General features: G+C 40.5%; 2 protein-coding genes across 2 annotated transcripts in view; both read left to right on the forward strand.

Annotated features, from left to right (window-relative positions):
- Positions 1-27581, forward strand: part of LOC145435464 (uncharacterized) — a 440390-nt gene that overhangs the window by 290203 nt on the left and 122606 nt on the right. The window lies entirely within an intron of this gene.
- On the forward strand, positions 173-27096 carry LOC145435355 (protein NLRC5-like). Its single transcript, XM_080312635.1, has 7 exons — positions 173-194; positions 879-932; positions 2796-2888; positions 5748-5819; positions 7857-8989; positions 11290-11452; positions 26765-27096. Exons 1-7 carry the CDS (start codon positions 173-175, stop codon positions 27094-27096), a joined length of 1869 nt encoding a protein of 622 aa, XP_080168761.1.

Consider the following 27581-nt stretch of genomic DNA (forward strand, 5'->3'; position numbering starts at 1 on the left):
CATATTGGCGTCGGCGGTGGCTCGTCCCCTAGGGCAACTGAGTCTGCCCATGTGCTGTAGCAATATTAGCTACAATATAGTATAGACCTATATTTACATTTGCATCTGCCCAAGACATAATACACAATACGATACAAACGACAAAATACGATGGAACAGTCAGATAAGAGTAATGGGAAACGAGAAAATACGGCGTAATGCCCGGTGACACGGAGTTCGAAATTGATTTTTGGGCGCCTTTCCTTGACGCCGTAAGAAGAGTAACACAGGTGGAGTGTTCCAGATGAAGCTATATACGCTTCGGATACTGGCAATAATAATATTGTACAGCGCAGATTACGGAAGACGTGATTTAACTCCACAGACTCCCCTATATTAAACAACATAGAGCTGAGCGGCCGGAAGTTTAGAGCTGAACCAATATATGAATATGAAAAATGAGCGAGGGGAGCCAAGCGTTATATGCCGAATGCTAATTACAGTCCATTCGTTTATTCAAATATATCCTATACTATGAGAATGCGGGTAGTAAAACCTATGATATCAATCTTGCATTATCTGGTATTGTTACATTTCAAAACATCAATGTACCCGCTTTAACATGTGGATTCGGCACGCTTCAAGGCATCCATTTGGATTCTGCATTGTGCGACACACCTAAACACTGAATTGTGAACCCGCTACTAGTGTTGTGACTGTGTCGTAAGCCGCACACAGCGCCATTCACGTCTCTAGTCTTTATGATGAAATGACGAAAATAATTGGAATAGGGTATATATTTGACTTGAAGATTGAAGTTTTGTATCTCGCATGGAATTTTGTCACACTTCGGTGCCACAGTCCTGAACGGTGTCTGACTGGATCAATTCTTATAACAGGGCAATCTCAGCGAGGTCAGGACACCAAGAATTCGCCAGAACCTGATGGTGCAAGTGAGTTCCTCCATAAATTAGTCGAAATCATGGTAATTGGAAATCTTACATGGATGAATAAATTCTACCATGTTCTTTCAAATCGAATCGAATTCAGTACGTAATACACAATTCCGAAATGTTTGAACACTGTTTTTTTTTAAAATTCAATAATATTCCAATTCCTTGAACTGGTGGATTTAGAAATACGCTTAATAATGACCCCAAGTGGTATGTGGTATCCTGGTTAAGAATCCATGGTGTAGTGCATGTGAAGAATTAAATTTCCACGGCGAACGTGCGGTACAGAACACATAGCTTTTTCTATACTGATGTCGCTGTTATGTTTTTTCCAATCTACCTTCGGCTATGGCTAAGTAATGCCCTCATACGCAGACTTGGACAACTAGATAATTTTAGTTGTCTAATTTCAATAAATTAGAGCGAAATGCAAGTAATCGAATTCTAATCTAGTTTGCGAAATGTTTCTATGCTCTAATTCCAATTCTAATTCTAATCTAATTTTCGATTTGTTGTGTTCTAATTCCAATTCTAATCTAATTTGCGAAATATTCCTATGCTCTAATTTCAATTCTAATCTAATTTATTGTTTTACTAAAAATGCCGTCTTTTCGCGGCATTTTGCAGCGAGTTAACAAGAACATCCCTCTTGCAAAGGGAATCTAGTGACAAGCCGCCATTGCATCACTTACACCGTATAGGATCATGATAGTAGGTATTGTGCAACGAATGATAGTCATGCTGGCAATATAGTCTGCAAACATCATTCCAGTTTCGATCACAAACAGAACAACAGCGAAAAAAAGTGCAATCACAGGTTTGTTCACTTTCATGCCCTCAACTACACCAACAAAGAAGATGATGGTTACTTCATATCTAACCAAAGAAAATATATTAGAGGATGAGGTGGAAAGATATTTCGCAGCAGAGAGTGTGATCTTGGACTGTGATGTTTTGAGTTACTGGAAAAGAGAAAATATTTTTCCTCATCTGCAGGCTGCTACTGTTCGAGAACTCGTAGGCATCACCCTGGGTCGATTTCTAAACGTCTAGGTCTTGGAAGTGTTCAAGCCATCGCACGTCATGGAAATATGCTTGTTCCTATCAGCTGACTCCACATCTATGGAATGCTTTTGCCATCGCCGGAGCCATTTCAGCTAGTGATGAATAGTGATATTAGGCACAGGCAAATAGATTTTTTGAAAAAACAACACTAATAATTTGAAACTGAAATCAATTTCATCAATTCAAAATCCGTTATTCCGCGTTCTTCCCAAATCACGAATCAGATCGCCGACCGCAAAATATGACCTCGTGGGCCTCATGTTGATGACCCCCTGGTATACAGAACAAAACGGACCAAGCTTGGTGTACAGACGTTCGCCATAACCATTGTCATGGTTGTGGGAATGCACTTGATATGAACTGAACTGTTGGCTGTATTTATTTCTCATTCATAATTTCATTCAATTTCCACGTTTTTGCGATTTCAGTGATTCTAATCCTATATATCTGTGTAGCTCTAATTCTAATTATAATCTAATTTTGAAAACAACGTGTAGCTGTAATTTTAATTCTAATCTAATTTGGGAAAAGTTGTGTAGCTCTAATTCTAATTCTAATCTAATTTGGAAAATCTGTAATTTTTCTAGTTGTCCAAGTCTGCTCATACGTAGCCTGCGTGAAAATTGTGATAAGTGTGAAACACTTCTTCAACTAAATCAGCTAGACGATTAGGTTTATATAACAGCGAATAAAATTATTATAAGGAAATATACCATACCGCATATCACAAATGGAATTTACGATCAATATAAATATATATCGATAATCATAAGTTACTGGGTTTTGTATTACCAACAGATTATGCAACATTAGCCGAAGGCGATCAGGTCAATCAAAGTTTTGAAAACAGCACAGTGAACGTTGTTGCAGGAGACCAATACATCACCAATGGTAAGCTACGTGAAACTTTCCAGCCTGCACGATATTGACTTTTCTGCACCGCACTTCGAGTTAACTCGGGGTAAATGAAATATATCGGGATCGACGTCACAGTTTAGCTTTTTATTCATTGATATATTTTGAGAATATAGATATCGGATATGCTTTCTTTATCATAAAAACGTCTGCAGGAACGCATAAACCTGCATGTCCCTAGATTTATCAGAACACGTGCATCACGCTCGATGAAAAGTTAACCTTAATTCATCCACTCAAGCTTGATGCTGACCGATCGAAGACCATTAATTCTGCAATCGGCAAACATCTGTTGAATAATCTGATTTGTGCGAATAATTACCGAGACGACAAATTTCGGGTTATTGGGCGGGGCCGTTCACACTTCCACTTGTGTGCCTTGGAGTCGACTTTTATCAAAATACACCAACCGAAACTCTATCAACAGAAGGAGTTCGTGTACCACCTAGGAATAGTGCAATGAACGCTCTCTCATTCGATGTTTCATGCTGGCGACGTCATATTTTGTGATACGATTGTTGATATACAATGTTCTCTCTTATTCTCTACTAGGTGCTGACGATTACCCCTGACGAGTGTCAGCCGCAAATATAGTCGCGTTAATTTCAATATGAATATACTATTGCAGTGGTTCCCAACCTTTTTCGTCTCGTGGCCCCCTTGGCCGATATTTGAAGTGATATTCCCCCCATATGAAAAATTTGCCTGTGACAAAAAAAGGTGCTTCTTAACGCACAACCATTTGTTGACTGAGCAATTGCTGGATAATCATATTCAGATATGTCCGAACTATGACGAATGCGGACCGCACTACACTGTGGTAAAGTACAGCTAAATTTGACCTGATTTTACCGTATAGCCGCTGACGAAAAATAAATCACCAAGTCCGCTTGCTATGGCCTTGAGTCGAATCGATGAACTTTATGTTTTCACATTAGCTCATATGTTGACTTGAAAAGGTAAACACTTTCGGCAGTGGCCTTGTGCTGAATTCGGCGTGACGTTTTCCTGCTTAGTAGCAATTTGGTCGGGAGGCTGTCGCGGGCCCAACGAAACCGTCTCGCGTGCATCACTTCATCAGGGGGTGTAATATCTACGGAAGGCATTTAAATATGCACCCAGCTGAAAATCCGCCAAATAAACATACAATTGTAAAGAATTAGTTTCTACATAACAGTTCTACCATAATAATCTAAAAATCTTGTGAACCCAGTTTGTTTGTTTAGTTCATGGTGTGTGTTGAATACTATGGTCATTTACACCAGGCCAATTTCCCCATTTTTTAATTCCGTAGCGGCCGACTTATAGAACGGACAACTTACAGGCTTTATAAGACACCGCTAACACGAATGAGATGGCAAGGAGGAGCCTAGATAAACCCCTGACACTTAGGTAGGGATTCTTGAGTCGATCTTGGTTGGACTCGAACCCAGAACGCATTGGTGTTGCAGCTGTAGAGTTTACCACTACGCTATCTCACCACACATTGTGAACCAAGTGTGTCTTCTGATGCAACGTCAAAGCCAGATTCCCCCTAAAAATTTCGAAATTCCCCCCAAGGGGGGGAATCCCCCCCCCCCCGGTTGGGAACCACTGTACTATTGAATCATACATGATAAACCGAGGAATGATATAAAATAATACCAAGGTACAACCTGATAGATATTAATAATTATGGCTTCATTATTTGAAAAAGTAAATTCTGTTCATATTGTAATTTTCTCAAAAATGCCGCTTGTAAAATTTTGCGAACCTTGAATCATGTTGATTATTAGTAATAATTAGGGCGTTTTTTTACCTTAAAAAAGGTAAATTTCGACCTAAAAATTTAAATTTTGACTTATTTTGACCTAACCAAAATGAATTTTGACCAAATTTTGACTTAACGTATGCAAATTAGGTGTTTTCCCACATGATGTTAAAATTGTACCACTTATCTTCATTTCTGGTTGGAACTGACTGTCCTAACGAAGTGGTCTGGCATGAAAAAACGATTTTGGCTGAGAAACATGCAACATGTTACACGGAAAAACAAATATTTCAACGAAATCTGGCCATATGAAGAATTCCAGTGGTTACAATATGTATTATGGTAGAAAAAATTAAAAAAATTTGTGGTACAACGAGAGATATTTTCCTACATTCTTGGGTAGAAAGTGCATGTCCTTACTAAGAAGCTTGCCAAGGACGTTCAACAGCAGCAGTTGTTGGCTGACAACACTCAAGATGTGCGTACACTGCTGGTGAAACACCGTGTTGCTTCATTCTGACAATGTTGTCTACATCACAATTTTTCATCAAGCGCTTCTTAATATAAAAATGATGCAATGCGCAATAAGTCTTTCTGCAGTTAGGATATTGCGGTACGTTGACCATAACACCATGTTTACCTACTTGTTTTATTTGACCGTTTATGATTCACAATGAGCAGATAATTTGCCGTTTACAACGGTAGGCCTATAACATAGGCTACAAGCTGTAAAATATCAAATGATAAGTTCACCGACAGTGCAAAATCGACGATACGAACGAAATGCTGACGTCAAAAAACTTTTGACTTTATGAAAAATTTTGACAAATTTTGACCTAACGCTACAATTTTGACAAAATTTTGCAAATTTTGACATGTCAAAAAAAAACCACCCTAGTAATAATTTATTACACGGAAATACTTTCCTCTGCTGCTGCTCTTCGTCTTCCAATAGGCTATATATACAACAGAGTCAATCTTGACACCTATGGGGCTCTCCCCGTCAACGGAGTTTGACGAATCTGCTTCTTTTAGAACTAGGTTAAGCCCATGCATTACTCATTCACAATTTGCACTTGTAACAGAAATCCATGTGACGCCACCATCTGATATCCCAGAAGATAATTTGGAGCAAGAGCGATTGCGATTAGAAGCGGGTAGGTACCTCGAATTTGATGTTAACGCGATGCAGGGCCATATCGAACTGCTGTTAACGGAATGTCATTCCCTAAAGCTGAACATCTGTTTCACGTCACAGTCTGCTTAAAAAATGTAAAAGGCAAAAGTAAATGGTTCGTTTCAAAACAGTAATTGTCAAACTGGGGTGGGATGGTGGGGAAGGGGGCGTGAACGCATCTGAAAGGCAGCGTGAAGCCGTCCAAGAGAAATGAAGTTTCTTGAACTCGAATTGAGTTTACGTTGACAGGAAAGTCCAAGTTTCAGCAACGGTAATAAGCATACTCATAGTACGATTTGAATGTCATAGCTGGTCGTAACAACCATACATCGATGTTAGAATGTGATGATACCGGACCTTGCAGCGATTAGATGATGTCTAAAAATTAACAGTGATTGGTGAATTCATGTAGGGGTTCGTAGATGCTTCTGTGTTCCTTCTGTGAAGGATCTGTACAGCCTGCGTAGAACGACACGAAGTTATCAAGAAATAAGATGTATTCGTATGAGGCAGGGGTGGCCGGCCTTTTCGGCCGATGGGCCACATATAACTGACGAAACATTGTCCAGGCCACTCTCCTCGCCATGCGCGAATATTTTTCAAAGTTTATAGGTCAATAATATTGTTCCTTGAGTGAATTGCGGGTCTGCTGTAAATCGGTCGGCTCATTTTGCAAGGACAGGATCATTCGGCATTTGGACATATCGATATCGAAAACTTCGGCGAACGTGCGTGAATCATTTTGTGCCTAGAGGTTTCATAGTCGACGGTCTTTCTGCGAGCGCCAACGCAAGGTCGCCTGTTGGACGACACTTTCTCTCGTAATTGCGAATATAGTTCCACTCACTCTGGTACATTCGGCGTTTTTTTTCATTTTCAGGACAATGTACGACAGGTAAAAATATTAAAAGCAAGAAATCGAATGACAACATATTGTGCGAAGCGTGAAAACTTTTGTTACTTGAGATAAATATACCGCAAAATATGTTACTTTATTGTAATATACGAAGATCAACCAAGAATATGACTGACCCATGAATCTGCTAATGCGTCGGAAGTGATATTTTGGTCATCAGCATCCCAAGTGTTGCCGACATACTAATCAAATTTTAGGTTGGCCTTGCAAGTTCACAATCTGAGCAATATATTTTTTCTAATGTAACTAATTTAGAAAATTACGTCGCGGGCCACCCAAAACCTTCTCGCGGGTCACGGGTTGGCCTCCCCTGGTATATGGTCATTTCATATGCCATGTATTATAAGACTTCTGTATCGAAGAAACAATGATTTAGATTTTTAATCTAAGTGTGGCAGAACGTCAAAGAATAGCCACTCCTAGTATATACTCAATTAGGACACATTTTTATAATGCCACTCTCAAGAAGGACATCTTATGGCAGCCCAAAAGTAATAATTTAATTAGTCACTTGCGGAATACCTGCGACCCGTAGACAAGAATTGTTTTTTTTCCTACATAAATGTGTCAAGTTTGGAAGGCGTGCTGCTTATGGTCAGGTACGATTGAGCCAAGCCCAAGTCAGGAAATAGAAGGTATTACACAGCAAAATCGCTAAAATATGTTTATATGTTGCGTGTTACCATTTTACATGATTGATTTTGGCAAATTATTCAACTGATAGTTACCTCCAGCTCTTATTTATGGATATGTGTATATCCTTAATTTCAGATCCATCCACTTAAACTATGCATTGGGATTGTAAACCTTCAGATTGCTCTTTAAATATAAGTATCACATTGTACTGAAGATGTAATATATAATTAATTCAGTATCATATTTGTTGTATGTTGTATATAATTTTATTATACCACTTACCGGTTAATGAAATCACAATTTCAAAATTTTCAACGATGAACACCGTGTAATAAAGGTTGCGAACTCCTGATGTAGAGCAAGCAGACAAAACTATATACTAGAAATATATAATTCCCACGTTGCTGGCCGCCGTGTTCCGTTTGTTCATGACCGTGTAAAGTTGAGAACTAATATTGTTTACAGTGAAGGGATTTTTAGCGAAGACGAAACATCATTTACTAAAGGAGATAGGTGGACATCTTACCAAAAAAGCCCGACCTACCATGATGGTTGTCGACACAAAGGGTACAAGTGCAGCAGATCATCATGCTGGAGGAAAGTCATTATTCGGCCGTGATCTGGAAGAAATCAGTCTCGATCAACTTCACGATTCAGAACATCAGATAACTACCAAGCATGTCCTGATCCTCGGAGAAGCCGGGGCCGGGAAATCCACTCTTTCCAAAATGTATAGCCTGGCTGTCGCCGAGGGCAACGTCAAGACTCTTGACAGCGTCCAACTCGTTCATTTCGTATCTGCCAATAAGCTACAACCTCGTAGCCCGACTACTGCTTTTCGTCTGTTATTCACCGAGCAAATGGCTCACGACCCTAAGACTGAACTGAGCCCTCGTGAACAAAAATATGGCGAACAATGGTTGGAAAAAAATTCTTCCATGATGTTAATAACAATTGACGGCCTCGATCAATGTTTGGAAGAATTCGGCAGTGATAAATACCCTAGAGTGATAGCGACCACCCCCGCAAAAGCCAACGACATCATCGCAAACATCATGTCCGGCAGTATATGGCGCGATGCTCGCGTTCTTACAACATCGCGCTGGAACACCTATTGGAGCATTACAGTTGATCAGGAACCTGGCAAAGTAGTAGGTCTCAGAGGACTAGACGACAAAAACTTGAAAGACATCGCGTTCACCCAATCAATTGACGGTGATCTAATGCTGTCCCAACTCGAAAATTCTTCACCTAAATTGCTGTCTTTGTGTCGAAATCCCATGTTTCTCAACTATACGACGAAATTGTTTCAAAACAACCGCAATAGCCTACCAGATAGCCTTGCTGGTCTCATGGCAGCATTCTTCCGCGAATTTCTTAGCTCTCAATCCGAAAAATACTACGGTCAAATTACAAAGCTAGGTTATGACGCAATGCTGGAAAGTAAATTCGTTTTCCCACCCAGCTATTTGAGCATCCACGGAATCGATTCAAAGCTTCTCGATGACTTCCTGTCTACCGGAGCCATACTCGAGGAGGGTCATAAGACCGTTAAGTCATTCAACAAATCATCCGAGTTCTCTCATCAAACGATGCAGGTGAGTGTTGATGTAGCATTTTAAAGCTAAATGAAATTATCTCTTTGAAATTACTTTTCGTGTGGGACTCAGTAGTCTTGCAAAAAAAGTCATGATTGCTCATAATGTATACCCTTGCTGTCGTCACATTCCCCAAGAGCAGGGGTGGTCATTCGGTCAACCTGGGGCCGTAGAATGAGAATTATGAAATTGGCCCACCCGAAAAAGCATCATCAGCAGAGGTGGTCAAAGTAGTCAAGAAAGCTACTCAAGTAGAAGTAGAAGTAGCGACGAAAAAATCTACTCAAGTACAAGTAGAAGTACTTCTTCCACAAGCAACCTCAATCTACTTGAAGTAGAAGTAGAATTGACCGACTTTAAATCTACTCAAGTAAGTAAGTAGTTGTGAAAACGATCGTAATTCGTTCGCATGGGTTGTCAAAAGGTGCAAATTGAGCTATGCGAAAAGGTGTCGAGCTTAATTCATATTGATGCATATCACGAGGTATTCAATTTTCGACAGCATAAGCATTCGTCCGCATAATGGGATGAAAATGATGATATTGATATGGAAATGCAATACTAATCCTATGTTTAATCGAACAGCACGTTTTGGAAAATATCATGGTATGGCGCACTCCCCCATATTATAAGGCCCGTAGTTTAGTCGAAGAGCAATACGGAGAAGTTGTATAGGATACGGAGTAAACACTTGGCGCGATTAGAAAATGTGAATAAAAATGCCATATTGTGTAGCTTTATTTCCAGAAATAAAAGGTATTACTACACTTGCTTTTATACTTCAACATGTATGTTATCCGGACAAAGAGCTGATATCAATTATAACTCAAAATATATGATACTGGGAATTGAAAGTGAAATATAAATACGAATTATAAAAGCGGAAATTGTATTTCATGTGTCTTTAGTCCAGAAAGTTTCAAAGGTGGCATGCTAAAACAGCTCTAAAACTAACAAAAGTTAGATTCCACTTTTCCAGATTAGGATACGCCATGGACTGCTAGATTACGATATGATAGGGAAATGCTAGATTGCTAAACATCAGTTTCAAAGGTTATGATGAGCCATATATATACTGTGATGAAATGTTTGATATGGGCAAAGGGAGACAATGCGGTGTGAACTGAACCATGCCAACCCGCTACCTAAATTATATTCACCGAAACTTTCGCGAAATCATGCTGGTTACTCCGTATCCACGGAGCGCGACGAAAATTCTGGGCTTTACTCAACTTTTATGAAAATTAAATGTTGATACTCCTTGAAAACAGCCCCGAAATTCCTCAGGCTATCTTCCTGATCGGAGGATTAAACTACTTCTACTTGACAAACTGAAAATAGCGAAAAGTAAGTAAGTAGATCACAAAAAATTACGAAGTAGAAGTAGAAGTAGTGAAAATCAGATCTACTTGAGTAAGTACCAGAAGTAGACGAAAACTACTTGAGTACTTCGAAAAAGTAGAAGTACTTCGTTACTGACCACCTCTGATCATCAGTAATAACCTGCCCTAAATTTACGAAAAAACTCCCTCGTCAACTCTACAAGTGAATCTGATCAGATGGACTGGGAAAGGATAAATATTTGATCGTAATATGTGTAACTGGTAATTTCAATGAAGAAATTCATTTAGAATTCGAATAACTCTTCAACGCGACTGGCGCGACCAAAATCGAATTCCGGTATCTATTCATAACATGCCTATTTGCGATTTCGATACGTATGCTAAATCGATAACATAGATTAGTCCGGAAATGGGCATTGGCAGTTTAACATGGTAATTTGGCGTCCAGTCAACTCATTACAACTAATCGCCAGAATGCGTCCGTAGGCTACAAGTAGTCGAAATGCGGCCGTGAACAGTAAAAGGTTGGTCACCACTGTTCCAGAGTTATGCATAAACGATGGTAATCAATATCTATTTTCGTTAAATTTCATTCCAGATCATCCCACTTTTCCATTCACTTTTTATATTAGGAAAATTTGCCGGCACGTCAGTGATGGTGCAAACAAACTTCGATCCACGGATCAAATGTCACATGGAAACTAATTTGACACTAGTTTTATCCGATCCACGAAACAACATCATCGCGAGCCAGAAATGTTGGATCCGGCTTTCCTCTCAGCCCGGAAACGTTCGAATACATTTGAAATGAAGCTTCATAAAATGCGTGTTGTAGTGTACATAAAGTGTATCATGCGCAGCATGTGCAGTGCATGAGTGTCAAGTAGCCTACCAAATATAAGGCGGTTATTCTACCATCTATCCTTGTATCTGCAAGATATAAATCTGAATGTTCAGGAGTTTTGCTGCGCGTTACACGTCCCGAATTTGCCGATAGAGGAAATAAAGGCGTTCGTTACAAACGAACTGAACGACAGTAGAATGGAACTGACAAGACAACTTCTGTACGGGTTAATTTTGGATGACAAAGTTACCGAACCGATGACCAACTACCTTGCAAGTAAGTTCATTCTGGAACCTTCTATTATAACTAAAAGCATGTCTTGGCACTTGTTCATAATCATGCACATTCTTCAAAAATCTCGCGCACAAGTCTCCGGGGTAGAGGCAAAGTACCAAAGCATCTCCTGAAAAATGAAGTTGCTTGCGTACCCCAGTTTGAGAACCCCTAAACTGCGGCACACATAACACTATATCGACTTCTGGTAAAATAGAAAAAATATCGATTACGGGAAATGATGGATTTTGATGTTAATATTTTCTTTATTCACAGTAAAACTGGTAAAGACACACATAATCCGGGAAGCAACCTGCCCCCAAAGGAAAATGGCGAGATTGGAGTAAATTGTTAAAATTTCAGTAATACACTCAAATTATTATTCCTGTGCAATACATGGAGAAGTCAGATTACAGAATTGCAGCAGATGAAGAATTGACACGGGTTACAGGGCAGAGGTAGAGATGATTGAAAATGAAGAATCGAAATTGTAGAAATAATGCTGTGATTCACAAGTGCAATTTTAGTCCAGTGGGGCATTCAAGGCCTTCCGAATAATGTGCACAGTAGGGCTCTTCAAAAATGACTTTTTTTCTCAAATCGTACTGGCTACTTGATGAAAATGTTAGGTTTCCTAATTTAAGCCTACACACAAAATTTAGTTCAATTCCAGCCAGTAACCGCTTTGCTACAGGAGAATAAAGTTTCTATTTATTATATAATAATAAATAATAAAAAATTTGAAAATTTTCTGTTCACCCCACGAAAGTGTTAGGCTGTCTCTAGAAACGATGGTGGTGCTGGTGCAACCAAGGAGATCCGGTGCTTAGGTGGCTCGGAACACACCTAATCGACAACAGAAGGCCTCACACATGGCAACCGAGGCGGCACTGGGAGGATATGAATACAATCATGAAGGAAATGGAATACAAGAGGGAGTACATCCCTCTGAAAGGAAACACAAAACTGTATAATGCGGCAATCGCACTGAAGGGAGCGATAGAGATAAGAGAGATGCAGGGCCCCAAGTGGGAGAACATTCAGCACAGAATACTAACCCCACAACAGAATGACATGAACTGGTCGGTAGCCTTCGAGTTACTGAACACAAATGAGAGCCTGTACGCGAGGGCGATCACGGATACAAGAGAGTGCGAGCTATGCCAAAAGTACAGAGAAACAACAGTACACCTGCGCACGAAGTGCGAAGAGGCCATAATACCGCTAGAACGAATCACCGAGGCATGGATCAAGGCAACAGGGCAGATCATCGAAACAAGGAACTTGAGTACCATCATACAGATGAACCCAGGGGGAGCGCTCGATGAAGACCAAGAGGCAGCCCTTGCGATAGCGATTACATCCTACAAGCAGGCTGTAAGGATGGCACGAACTAAAACAAAATTTGATGGGAAAAAAACAGGACATAAATGGATAAGCAACTCGATAAAACAAAGATTGAGACTGAGGAGCATACCTCAGAGGGAGGAAAATCTCGAGAGAATATTGGAAACTATTCGAAATGAGATCTCCTGAAAAAAAACGGGTGGCAAGACTGAAAAGAGTACGCAGAGATCAGAAAAAAAAAACAGAAACAGGAAGGAAAGAAACCCTAGCCAACGCTATGTGTTCCTAACGGGAACAGGCGTACCGCGAGAAAGGGCCAATACACCAAATGCTAAGGAGATCCGGTGCCGCTGAGGCAATAGGCTTACCGTAAATAGTAGTAAATTTTTGTAGTACATAGGCTAACCTTTTCACTTAGGTTATTTTTCTTCTCCCTCTTCCTCCTTTTCATCGTCGTTGGATTTCTGCTTCAACTTAGAGTCTTCTTCAGACTCACTACCTCTCCCTCCTGGGACTTGACTCGTCTTCGTGAGTCAAGTCTCAGGGAGTCTGTTTCTATCTCCACTAGAGCTTGACTCGTTTTCGTGAGTCAACTCTAGTTGGAGTCTCGATCGCGTGAGTCAGGACTTGTCGAGTCTTTCCTTTAGAGCAGGGGTGGGCAAACTTTTGAGTTCGCGGGCCGCATTCAACATCTGAATCCATTCGCGGACCGTACTATATAAAATTGGGATTATAAACCAAAATGCAATATTTATATTTGATTATATAGTGAGGACATTGAGATAATATACGTATGTGCTCATTTAAAACAAGCCAACATTGCTTTGGTGATATCGTACACGCGTCAGAAACATATAGTGGCGAGATCTCATAGACTGTTGGACATCAATAACAAATTTGTCAAACTTAGAGATGGAAGTCGGTTGGCCCGATTGTTAGAACATGATTGAAATTTAAATATGTGAGAAGCGATCTGTTGATTTGCTAATTCCACATTTGGTTCAGTTCCAGGACACACAATGCCGACAGCATCCATGTTAGCTTCAAACACGCTTCTACTATGTGTAGATAAAATATGAATACCCCAATTGTACGCATACAGACAACCAGTGGCGGCTCGTCCTATAGGGCAACTGGGGCATTGCCCCACCTAAAATTCTGTTCAATAACAATTTAACCATTTATAGACGCACAGCGCTCAATATATACCGAGATCACAGCGAAACCCGCGTTCTTCTTGTGCTTTCGCTTGCAAATGCCCAATTGCCCATACATAGAGAAGTCTCTGCGAAAATCGAATTCTCTTCTGTGTTTTCGCTTTGTGAATGCCTAGCCGGGGCTTGCCCCGGTAGCGCTCATAACAAGCTTTCACTATCTATTCTCTCAAAGCCGCGCACAATTAAGAAACCGTGATTTAGTCTCTCCCATTCGTAAAATGGCCGAGCAACCGGGGCAAATATGCCTGGTCGCCCCTAAGGTGTGATGTAACAATCGTATCTATATCTGAACTCGGATACCGTAATATGCGTCGAGTCGACCTTTGCTGGTATAGGTCGATTTTCATGGTGTTTCAAACCATGATAATTCTTGAAACTTGGTATGTCATGTCGTGATGGTGGTATTTAACACTGTACTAAGTTTCAGGGTTTCTACTCAAAGTTTAGGGTAGTAATTCCGTTTCCAAAGTCGAGTTTGTGCTGATCCGTCATGTATCGCAAACAGATTTTACTCAAAAGCCGGTATTGGTATCCATTGATTTTAACGATGCTCCTTAGCTAGATCCGTCATGAGCTTTTACATGGTATGTCTTGATTTTAGTATCGAACGCTGTGCCAAGTCTCAAGGTTGATACTCAATGATTAGGGCAGCAATTTCGTAATCAAGTTCGAGTATGGTAGAGATGTGCGCTGATCTGACACTTAGCCTACCTAACGCATTGCGGATTTCACGCAAAAGCCGGTGTATCTGTGTTCCATACTGAGATAGGTGATGAGATGATGATATCATGAAACAGTTTACTAACATCCTCGGTTTGCATTCAAATATTTAGTTTATTTTATATTCTCCAATGTCAATTTCACCGTGAAATTGTGGCCTTCGGGCCATTTGCTCACAATTACAACCCCTGTCAAGCGCGATAGCTGTTTCGTTTTCGATGGCGGCTAACAGCTGATCGCTTGATCAGCCTATTCCTCAGTAAATTTTACGCAAAATTCGTTGTTGGTCTGTTCGTATTAATTTTGACAGTGTACCATACCGAAAACGGTCATGAGGCTACTTCTCGATGATTTCATGTAACAGTGTACCAAGTTTTCGGCTTTCATCCACGTATTTATTCGGTAATATATTTTCCGAAGGCGATTTTGCAGCAGACATATAGACACTATAGACCGTAAGCCGTATGTGTCGTGTGTAGGGCTGGGCAAAATCGAGTACCTGAGTGATTCGATTCTGAATCACGTAATATGCTTCGAGTCGAGTCGAGTAATCGAGTATCACTCATTATGATGTCATAACAGAATGTAATATGTTCAAGTTCAGATATGTACCTTTTATGCGACCACAGAGAATATAATGCCTGTTATCCATCACATTAAAGATACTTCGGTATTTTTTCGACCATACCGATTTCATTGCACTTTGTGACAATGTTGTTGGATGATCATGATTTTGGACATGCGGTATTTCCAGTAACGTTCGTAGCTTTGTACTTTACGTTTCGTAAGTTACGATACGGCCAATCAAGGTTTCAAGGCTTCAACAGTGAAAATTAGTATCGGGACTGTAATTATCGTTGATAAATTAACTTTTAGTAGTGAGGAGCGTATAATTTCAGTACTCGAAAGAATCGTATTTTACTACTCGACTCGAATCATTAAAATTAATACTCGATTCAGATTCGAGTACTCGAATCATTGTGCCCAGCCCTAGTCGTGTGACAGTCTCCAGCCTCAAGGCCAAAATGGCCAAAATCTCCCAAGCTGTACCGGGACCGAATTTCCGAGGCTGCTATCCGTAGTTCTTCAGAATGATGTTTTGGATTCAATATGACATTTCCTTGTCCAATCTATGAGATAACAATTGCGTATGTGTCCGAACTCGTTGACCTTTCCAGTTAGGCATACGCAATCTCTCGATTTATAGTCATTTCCATTTCTGCAGATAAGTAGTCAGGTCAAGTGCGAACATGAATCGACGTGAATCGTGTTGAATCTTTGCTCCGTACGCCGTTTAGGCAGCTGCCTTTAGAGCAAAAATTAGAGCTAAAGCGACTAGGTCCGTATCAGCCTAGAAATTGCCCATTGATCCAATCGTACGCCGGAGGAAAACGCACGCCTTTTCTTCAGCGCATTTCGATAAAAATGAATGGCTTACTTATAGCGAGGATAAAAACGCCTTGTTTTGCTTTTACTGTCTTTTATTCGACAGTGCCGGTACCGGAAGCAGTGGCTCTTGTTGGAACAAAATTGGTTATCGCGATCTGAATCATTTGTCAGGGCGTGTGAAAGCGCACCAAAAATCCCAAGTGCACATGGCTAGTGCAGTTAAATATAAATTGTTTGGCGGAGTAAATGTAATGTCGCAGCTCAATGAAAGTTATCGCGTATCAGTCTGCAAGCACAATGAGCTTGTAAATAAGAATAGGCATGTTCTCTCTCGGGTGATTGATGCCATTAAATTTATTGGAGTTCATGAATTGCCCCTTCGGGGCCACGATGAGAAGGAATGCTCTCTCAATAGGGGGGTGTTTTTGGATCTAATTAAATACACGGCTTCCATGGATAGCATTTTGCGCGAACATCTCGACACCGCGACAGTAGCTAAGTGTACCTCAAAGACTATTCAAAATGATGTGCTTGATTCTATATATCACATCTATCTACAGCATTTGTTTACCGAGATTGTTGACGCTGAATTTCTATCTATTCAGTCTGACGAAACAACTGACATTACGTGTTTGTCACAACTAGTCGTGATTTTTCGGTTCACGAAATTTGGTATGCCAGTCGAACGATTCCACAGCTTTGTGGCTGTTGACGATCGCACTGCTGTAGCAATTTCTTTCGTATTAAAAAAACATTACAGCCCTATTCAGTTGAGTCGAAACTTATTGCGCAAACCAGGGATATCTAGACTACGGGATTGATAACTAGTCACGTGACCGCGTACTCTGTTGACGGAATGAGGGCATTCTTGACAAACAGGAGTTGAGGTGGAGTGTCGTTGGGCTCGTAGTTCAGTTTGCGTTCGTTGTTATTCGTTAATTCGGGGCTACATACTGATCGCCAGGCATCTGCGAGATAAGTTAAGGACATTGTACGTACATCGTAGCTAGCTGGCAACCTTCGCCTGTCTCATAAACCTTGTGCGAAGCGTCAATGACGGTCGCGTTTTGGCAGTACCGGTACTAATTCTAATTCTAATTTGGGTTTTGCGTTCATCGTTAACTTCGTCGTTACTGGTGATATAAGAGATGGACTGACCGTAGATCTTACTGAAGTGAGCTAAGATAAGTTTCCATAGTGTCAATGTTCGAGCGTTACCGTGGCTACTCAGTCGTTCAGTTTTTCACGCGCGAGCAGTACCGGTAACTACTCGAGTCGTTCAGTTTTTTCCATGCTGGAGAGGTACCGATAATTGCGGGTGGCTACTCATGTCATTACGTTTTACCATGTTGTACAGTACTGGTAGTGACTGACGGGTTTGTATACTCGTTTGTTTTTTGTCTTGACATATAGCAACTGATGCTATACTGAATATAGAGAGACGGGCCTACATAGGCGTTCGGGGCTTTAGGCCTTTAGGCTTAGAGGCTCTTAAACCTACACGCCTATATCATGTAATTTCCATTTTATTACCTTAAATTGATAGAAGTAACCTTCTTAGGCTTGAATATATCTAACGCTGACACTACGAATGACGAATGGGATATACATGGTGTGTCAAATCGCCGTACCGGATAAAAACCCAGAAAAGGTGCTACATTAGAGGAAAACTCAGTTTTACATGGACGCCTGTTTGTTTTGCCACAAGAGCAAAATTCATGCCAGAAATGGATTAGAGCGATTCCACGCAAAGATTGGATAGTCACTATATACACCAGGGTGTGTGCAAAGCATTTCTCTCTTGATGACTTCATGGAAGATACCCGTGATTGTGATACAAGCAGCACCCGCCGAAACAAACATGAATTTCAGAAATTATCAAGATCGAGTTTGAAACTGGGTGTTATTCCTCATATTTTCACGAAACTGTCGGAGTATTTGAGTGCATCCAACCCCAAATGTCGGAGTAACAAGCAAATATTTATGCATGAAAAATTGGAAAATTAGATTCTCTGAAGGAAAAAATTAAGAGTGAGACACTGCCATCCGGATATAGTTCTGTGTGCAATGTGCACTAATGATTTGCTGCAATTTCACTGGATGGAGACATCAGAGAATGAATGGAATGAATCCTCCCACTGCTGGTCATGAGGATATTTAGGAGTGTCGCGCGATGCCAAGTTCGTCCATATACGAAAATTGTATGAACTTCAAGAAGGCCTTCCCGTCAAAGCTGCTCAGAGATTGACAAAAGTATCTTTGAATCCTAGCGGTATTGCCCGAACGTCGCCTATACATTCTCCTGGTGTTTTCAGTGAGAGCACTGTGATTGGGCTTAAGGCATAGGCAGTCCCTTTATGAAGGAGCCTCTTGCAAAGTCTCTGTATTTTTACAAACTGTGCGTTATCTGGAATTCATCACGTTCCTGAAAAGTCCTAATTAAGCTTCCAGGAAGAGAAATCCATTCTACATGCCTTTACAAGAAATGGAAGGATGTGTCCAGTGTCCATCCTAGCTGAACAAAGCCATAACTATATTCAGGGAGTGGCAAAGATCGGGCAGAGTTGGGCTCACTAACGAAACCTTTATGGCTTGCGTTCAAACCATAACCACAGTCCTTGCACTGTCAAAATACCTTCAACAGCGACATGACGGGAGTATTTTCTCACCGGAAAGGTCTAGAAGACAGATCCCATTGAGGCTAGATTTGGCATGGGGCGAACTTTTTCATGTCCGTGAAACAGTAACTGCTCGCAGAAAAGAAGTTCAGCTGCTTGAGCTTACTTCAGCAGCATGGTTTGAAGAGTATTTGACCACAACTGTGTTACAACCTGCAGAAGATTATAAATGGTTGGTGAGTTTTCCGTTGAATTTTATCAAAATTGAAGAGACCGGTGTTATATATTTTGTCAGTGGATACATTGGCCGATCACTTTCTGTCCGACGAAAGTACATGGATTGCAAAAAATTGCTGATAACCGGCCGTGATGTTCCGGATTTGGATTTATGCTTCCGAGAAGAATACAAACAATAAAAAAATAGCTGATTGAGGTGGACTTGCTGAGCCTACCGAGCTATGCTTTGCAGTAACGCTTGCTGTCAAATATTTACCATCATAAGTGATTCAATCGACATGAAGCAAAAAATTGTTTTGTTGTCAAAGCCAAAGATTTGTTTTCACGGAGGCAACTCACGAGATGGTTTAGTTGTCCAGCCTAATGCGCCCTCTTTTGAATAACTGCTGTTAATCTGGTCATGCAAACTGCAACTCCAACGTCCAGACAGCTTTCAATTGCTTTGGGAAGAACGAACTTGAGCGATTCAACAGCAAACCATCTCTTGTGCCGCCAGCAAAGAAACTACGTAAAACTATGAAGCTTGCGTCAATGATTGACATGATCAGAATTGATGGTATTGCATGTCCTGTAACAGTTTATCTTGTGTTTCTAATCAATAAATTGCATGCGATTCCACGAGAATATTATAATAAAGAAAAGTATTTGTGACGTCATAGTCGCTATGACGTCATGGTCACTATGATGTCATCAACAATTTGCTATATAACTTGAAGGAGTAAAAGTGAGCAACAGTAGGTAGCGGCGGTAGGTGCAGACAGCAGACCTCATAGATAATGTGAATTTTGCCCTCATCACGTAACAGGCAAAAAAGAGTTATCAATCCCTAGTCTAGATATCTCTGGGTTTTGGCCAACAAACCACTGATAAAATGCGGTGCTAAAACATAAGTGTCGACAAAACCTTGGCAAAAAATAGCCAATGCTGGATGGCCAAACCATTCGATATGGATATGCTCCGTTGTCGGCACGGAATAGTCCCGTTCTTGCAATCTGAATAGACAGTAGTACAACTGTACCACGCAGAGGAATTTAATTCTCGAGCTCCTAGACCTTTTTGTCAGCTTTCAGAAACTCTTCCAGCAAGCATTTTTCACTCGTGAGAAATACCAAGTATTTTGTTTAGGAGTACAGAACAGATTTTACACCTGGCCATCCAAGCACTACTAGACGTTTGTGTACAAAACTTGTTTGGCCGAGAAGGGTTTTAGTCAAATAGTTGAAATCAAAACGAGCGAAAAAACTAGCCCGTTTGATGAGACACTTGATAGCTTAAGCTACGTAGTACCCAATTTGTTGCACATCTGAACAAATAAATGTTGTATTTTCATCTTCTTTTTGTATAGCAATTTTCGGTTACTTCGTGCGAATGAAACTTATTTCACAAAAAAGTGCGAATGAAGCTCAAAAAGGTTGAAAAGCACTGCTATAAGCTATAAGCTAATTCAGGATTGAAAACATGAGTTTAACATGACGTCAATGCAGTGACTTGGACTCTGACTCGAGTCATAACACTATTACTCGGACTTGACCCTTTAAACGGTGACTTGGACTCGGACTCGACTCGGTGATGAATTGAAAATGACTCGACTTGACTCGAGTCAATACCACAAAAGTAAGATTGACTCGTGACTCGGAACCATGTGACTTGGTTACAACCCTGTGTAATCGTACCAATTTTTGGTCGAAGTGATGATGTTGAAATGTTTGCATAATTCAAGTTGAATTTAGTGACCAATCCTATTGTGTCGCCATGTGTATTCGCTAGCTGCAAGTGCACCACAGCAGGGCATGAGATGTGCTACAGTTTCATTTTGGTTGTGGCACATACTGCACTTGCCGTCCGTGTTTTGCTCCAGAATTCTTTTGCGGTAGTATTTTGTAGGAAGCGATTGGTCTTGTGTTGCGAAAACGAATCCTTCGCTTGCCGGTTTCAGGCCAGAGCTGGATAGCCAGGCCCATGAAAGCTCGTCTACATGGGGCTGTGAAGTTAACTTCTTGTGCTGTCCGTGGAGAGGCATCGACTCCCACATCGTCTCTCTCATTTTGAGTGCTGCTTTTGTTATTATTGTGGGTTTGGCAACAGTGTTTTCAGCAGTTGTACAGCAGTTTTTGCCTTCTCTGGCGTACTTGTCGTGTCGGTAGCTCAGAGATTTCGTTTTGCGCTGTTTGTCTTCCTGTGCAATTAGTTTACAGTAAATGCTATCGCTGTTGTTGACGTACTGTGACAAGCCGTGAATTTCCGTTTTGAAAGTTTGTTCAATTTCTTGAAGTCCTCGACCGCCTTTTTTTCTGGGGATGTACATTGTACAGTCTCTCTCACGCAGTCTCCGGTACGCTCGCTTTGTCATAGCTTCTTTGCTGTACTGTTTCATTCTTCTTGCACTCTATCAGTCTCTTTCAGGCACTTCATCAGCTGATCATCGTTTCTGTTGCTACGGAATCATAGCTGTACCACTACCATTGGTGTCGTGACGCTGGCGCTTAATCAACTGCGCCACTCGTTTCCCACTAATTTTGGTGTAAAAACGTGCCTAAGAAAGTAACTAGTGAACTGCTACTAGTATATTGTCGTAGTCCAGACCGCGGCATGTCCGTGTGATTGAATATGGAAATTCCATAATATATGTCGTAAGCAGAACCATGACACGAATATTTGAATATCCGTTTTATGCTGACAAATTCGTTTCTCTCCCAATCCGGTCAAAGGTAGGCGAAACCCACGTGTTCGAATTAGGCAGATTTTACTGCACCTATGTATGTGTTTCAGATGATTGTATGCCGTGAATATGCTATTTACTAGGGATGGTGTGAACGTGATGCTCATGTTCGCGATCTGGGTATGAAACTCAGACATTCAGAGGTTCACGTTCACAAACGAACCTTGGTAGGTTCTGCACTGTGAACCTTTTTCACATATTCCGATTATTCATGTCATTATAACAAATTTGGTTGAAATTCCTTGCATTTCAACTGCGTGACACTCTGCGCATGGCGCTGGCAGCATAAAAAATCAACACTAAACGAACATGCATCTTGACAATCTCATCATGGTGTCCCAGTGTTGGGATCAAGTCCCTACCTTCGAGTCACGAGTCATCTCGAGTCATAGCACATTTTGACTCGAATCAAGTCAATCGATTTTCGAAGGTGACTCGAGTCAAGTCAATTAACTCGTTTTTTGAAAGTTACTCAAGTCAAGTCACGAGTAAAGTCACAATTCAAGAGAAATTGAATTTTCGAAGTATGAGTGAAGAGCTTCTTGGAGGTACAGAACTTCAATATATAATTGAATAATATATTCATATAGGTATGAACCCGAGTATTTTCGGCTGACACTCGTCAGGGGTAACCATCAACAACTATTAGAGAATTTAAAATAACATTGTTCATCAACAATCGTAACCTCATATTTTGTGATACGATTGTTGATATACAATGTTCTTTCCAATTCTCAACCAGTTGATGACGATTACCCGTGACGAGTGTTAGCCGAAAATATTCGGGTTCATTTCAATGCGAATATACTGTTCAGAAGTATGAGTGATGATTTATATATAGTCAGGGTTGCCATCGACGTCGACCCAAAACTAACGACAGTCGACAAATTAGATTAGAATGAAACAGCGTTTTTGTACATACTTTTTAGTTATACGACCCGTGGCATATCCCATTCCATACTTTTCGTCCGAAACAATATACTCCAGCAACTCCTTGTTATTAGAAAGAGCTTCATGGATCTCACGACAGCTCAGGTCAAGGTTTACCCTTACTCAGGGCAGTTCGTCACCCCCCCAAAAAACGTCGGTCCTGGCCCCTCCCCCATAGGGCGATAAACCAAACTTCTTCACCTCGTCAGAGGCGTCAACCAATATTGAAAAAAGGCCGTAAACCAAGTTTAGACAAAATAATTTTTGAGCGCATGGAGCCAAAACTCCGATAACAATGCTCGTAGTCTTGGTCCTGGCCGATGAAAACTTATTTGCGATGTTGGAATCGGGGAATATTGCTTTGAACAATTACGATGCGCAATCGTTGGTGAGGAATGATTGCTGGTGTTTGACAGTATGGGAATGCTCATTGCTCATGTACCCTCTGCAGCAGCTGCCTTGTAGTCCAGGCCTGGGCAAAGTGCGGCCCGCGAAGCTATTCTGTGCGGCCCGCGAAAGGTTCCTTGGAAATCAAAACATAAAACTTGCTTTTTGAATGACTAAAACTGGCTGTATCAAATGAGCAGGAAATTCGTTTACTTTGAAGCATGTTCAATTGTTCACGCCACGATAACGCTGCCTCCGTACCTCCGTACCCTACGAACGCATGCGTAGTCCAGTCCAGATTCAAAATAAAGGCAACGTGGCAAAGTATGAGTAGCAATTGAAGACAAAAGAAATCGCTCATTTTATATGGTTTAGTTCAAACCTTCCTTGTTACCATTGTCAAATTACGCATTATACGATATACAATTAAATAGTTTATTCAGAAGAGTGGCGCGAAGCCGAAGTTTATTGAAAAAAATTTCGCGCTTCGCGCGATATACCCCAGCTTTGAGAACCACTGTTTTAAATTCATAATCGAAGAACGTGGATAGGGGTTTTAAGAAAGCAAAAATGTATCGTATTTAACAATGTTACGATTCTTACGAATCATGACAGCAAATAGATATTTTTTAATTAACCGTCACTTTCTCATTACCTAATATCAGCACATTCACTGAGCAGCATTAATTAGGAATGTAATTTACAAATAAAATTAAAATACGCTGGAGAATATAGCTAAAATTTTCCACTCGGCCCGCCAATGTATTTATGTTTTTCATTTGGCCCGCGGAGAAAAATAATTGCCCACCCCTGTTGTAGTCTGTGGTCGTTGGTGCTGATCGACCTGTGGAAAATTATTCATCGACTGGCCCAAATTAATCATTATGACAAACTTCTTGTGTTTTGGGATATCAATGTGAGTTGAAATACCTGTCTTTTCTATGACCTCCAGGTTAATGTCAAAGTGCAAAGTGCAAAACACTCGCGCCCTTCAAGCTTCGTTAGATACATTTGAATTCTCTCTCATAATCGTCACGGAAAACGTTTTCACGCCTGTTCAATTTAATTAATCAGATTTAGCCTTATGAGTAGCTGAAACTATATGCGCAAGAGCAATATAATTTAGAATATTTTAGCAATGATTTATAGCTTTACTACATTCCAACCAATGTGTCGACTGCCGTTTTTCTCTACGCAATAACTGCTGCCCTCCCCACAGATTGAGCTTATTCTGCTGTAGACCAAACAGCAGGAATCTGGTACTGCTCTTTACTGCTAAAATGACGTGCGCTGCGGTAGCTTGGTTCAGACGAAACTGCTATACCACTCACTGCCCTAGCTATCTTACCACTTGAAAGTCAAATCTTGTGGTATGTACGTCACGAGAGTTCCTTTCATATGTTGTTGTTGTTTATTAGAAAGAAAGATTTGGCGCTTATCACCTGTTGGTCTTTTGCGCCACGACCAAGAATTGCGTAATAAAACCTTTTATATGTGATGTTATAAAATCTCGACGAAAAAGCATAATTTTGGAATATCATGCAACACAGATACCAGAGGAAAACGATCGATATTCTGTAGTGGTTGAAAATAAGACAAAATAAGGACGCAAGCCGAAAATAAGGACAATTCTTGGAAATAAAGACAGTTAAGTTTTCTAAGACATAGCCCTTCAAAACGAGGACAAATCTTAGAAATAAGGACGGTATGGCAACCCTGTTATTATTCAATACATTTTGCTCACTACGTGAAGAATAGATTAATTCGCCATTTATCTTGAATCAAATAACGAATATAAAGTTGAATACATGCAAAAAGGCGTTATATCACTCACGCACACGTTGAACTGCTAATAAAATACATGAGTAACTGCTGTTAAGCTATACATGCTACTGCTACAGTCTGTTATCATAGCTAAAAGTGAGGACCGAATACGAAGCCCCGAATAGTTGAAACAAATTGAGATCGTACAATACACTACCCACCCATCTACACATCCGTGAGAGCATAAACACATAAATTGTATTCGCTCGATATAAATCATACAAGAGGGTTGGTAAAGGTCAGCGCTACGCAATGTAAGCACCGACCTCGTCTATGAAACACAGACACGTTGCTAGTAGTTTAATCTACTACTACTATGACTACATCAGCTGATGTGATCATTTCGTTTGCGGTCAATTTATTTGTGATGAAGCAATGCAGGATGAGTGAAACGTACTATCAGTGAATGACTGGTTTCTCTCACAAGTGACTCCGGCTTATCGCGGACACTCCGTACATACAAGAGATACAGCGATTTAATCGGCACCGTTTACCTGATGACTTGAAGTTGACTTGTGAATTTTGCTTCGGGTCACGAGTCAATCGACATTTCAGAAGTGCCGAGTCAAGTCAAGTCATTTGGGTAAAGTGACTCGAGTCAAGTCAAGTCAAACGAAAAGTTGACTCGAGTCTGATACGAGTCAAGTCATGACTCGAGTCATCCCAACACTGTGGTGTTCTATATGGTGTGGATACAGGCTAATCTCATACTTGCCATTTGGCTAAAGGTAATTTGACGGTAATTTTTGACGCGCTAGCCAAGTATTAAATTGGATAAAACGGATATCAATTGAAAGATACCGCGTTACTGATTACGGAAATATAAATTGGCCTTGGAACTCCTCAAAATCAGCATTGTATGTTGCATTGTAACGGAGTTTGGTATTGTGACGCAGCCATGCGGTCTGAGAAGCGCAGGAGCAAGCGAAAATGTGAATGCCCAATCGGTGGCGCAACAATGATCAATACGCTTGAGGTTTGTCCTGATCGTCACCTGCTCCCAGACGGCATGGTTACGTCACAATACCAAACTATATTACAATTCAGCACCCGAGACTGACCACGAACAGGATAAAATTTATATTTCTGCAATCACTACCGCGGTAGCCTTCAATTAATATCCATTTTATCAAATTTCGACCGGTCAAAAATTATCTTCAAATTGTCTTCAGCGAAATAGAAAGTGTGACGTAGACCAATTTCACTGAGCCGTGAGGTTTGCTAGTTGGGTTTGAATTAGCAATGTGACGTCACGTGACATCATAGGCCCACGTTCGCGTTCACACAGAAGCTTTTAAAAATGATCAAAAAGGAGCCTGAGCCTCTCAGAGGTTCGCACCAGCACTACTATTTACCAATGTTGATATATGCAGTATTTCGCAGGAATAATGTGTTTAAAGTACTAACCCGCTTGATCCCTTTTGTCCCACCTTAATTATGGTGAAGCGTGGTACACTCTGCTCTAAGTCTGATTACATCAAGTGAAATCCGCTAATTCATCGGGAACCATTGACCTCTTGACAAAGGCGGAACCGGTGTTAAAATCAATTAATTACGTCCCTATATAGCCAATAAGCACATTAATGACTTTGAAGTATATATATTAGGAGTTGAACCGCAATATTTTGAAGAAATCGTGGGGAGTCGGGTGAAATCATGAAATCTAGGTTATCTAGTATTAGTTAAACTAAGATATGGACCATATGGGCAGTTATCGGTCAATTTTTCATTTCAAGGATTTGATGAAAGACGATCGACATGAATCTCTCGTGATGTGGAATGTGAAATTTTTCGGCTCACAATGCTTTACTGCGTAGACTGCATAAGAGATATTTACATCATGTCATGCAACCTATCTTATGGCTCATATTTTTCATATTGTCCGATCTTTCAAATGTTGTTTTTAACATGGTGATTTATTTAACAGACGGAAAAACTACAATCCAACAGTGCAGGAAAATACTAATGGATCAACTTGATGTCATGATGGAACATGGTACCATAACAGACATTCAAACAATCAAGCTCCTTAGTGAATGTGGAGATGATACTATGAATAGTGTGAAGACAAAAGTACAAAGAATCGTCATCGAGCTTCCATACTTGCTGCAGAATGATCGCATAATATTGGCTTCAATGATAAAAAGATTATCACCTCTCGCCAAAGTGAAGTTCAAGCAATTCCATTTGGAGCCATCCTTGATTCAACCCGTGAAAGGATTCCTTCCTTTTGTTGATGTTTTTGAGGTAATGTCATGATTAGGACAGCCGAATCGTGGAATTGGATCTGCATGCAATCATTCCAAATTATTCACTCGTTGACAAAATGGTTGATTTCATTTGTAATTTACTAACTAGTATAATAATATTGAAATGCACCCGAATATTTTCGGTAGACACTCGTCAGGGGTCATCGTCAGCAACTAGCAGTAAGTATTTCTTTCGGAATGTGCGATCTTTCATGCCTGCTACGGAATAATATCATAGTAATGACTTTGATCATTAGAAAAGCATTCACATTTTAGGGATGTGATTTCATTTTTACAAAGTTTCTTTGTTGTTAGATCTAATATGTGCTACACGTCGGTGGTTTGCTTCATTCCAAATAATCAGCACGGATAAGAGCCCTGATGTGCAAAATGATTCTTCAGCTCACCGAATCCTCATACAAGTTACTTCACTCTATATATGCCACTTCATCTTTGATTCAAACAACCAATGAAATCGATCCTGCTGAGGAACGA

The sequence above is a fragment of the Botryllus schlosseri genome, chromosome 3, assembly GCF_051294905.1.
Source record: "Botryllus schlosseri isolate E-star chromosome 3, Bs_hap1, whole genome shotgun sequence".
Taxonomy (NCBI): domain Eukaryota; kingdom Metazoa; phylum Chordata; class Ascidiacea; order Stolidobranchia; family Styelidae; genus Botryllus; species Botryllus schlosseri.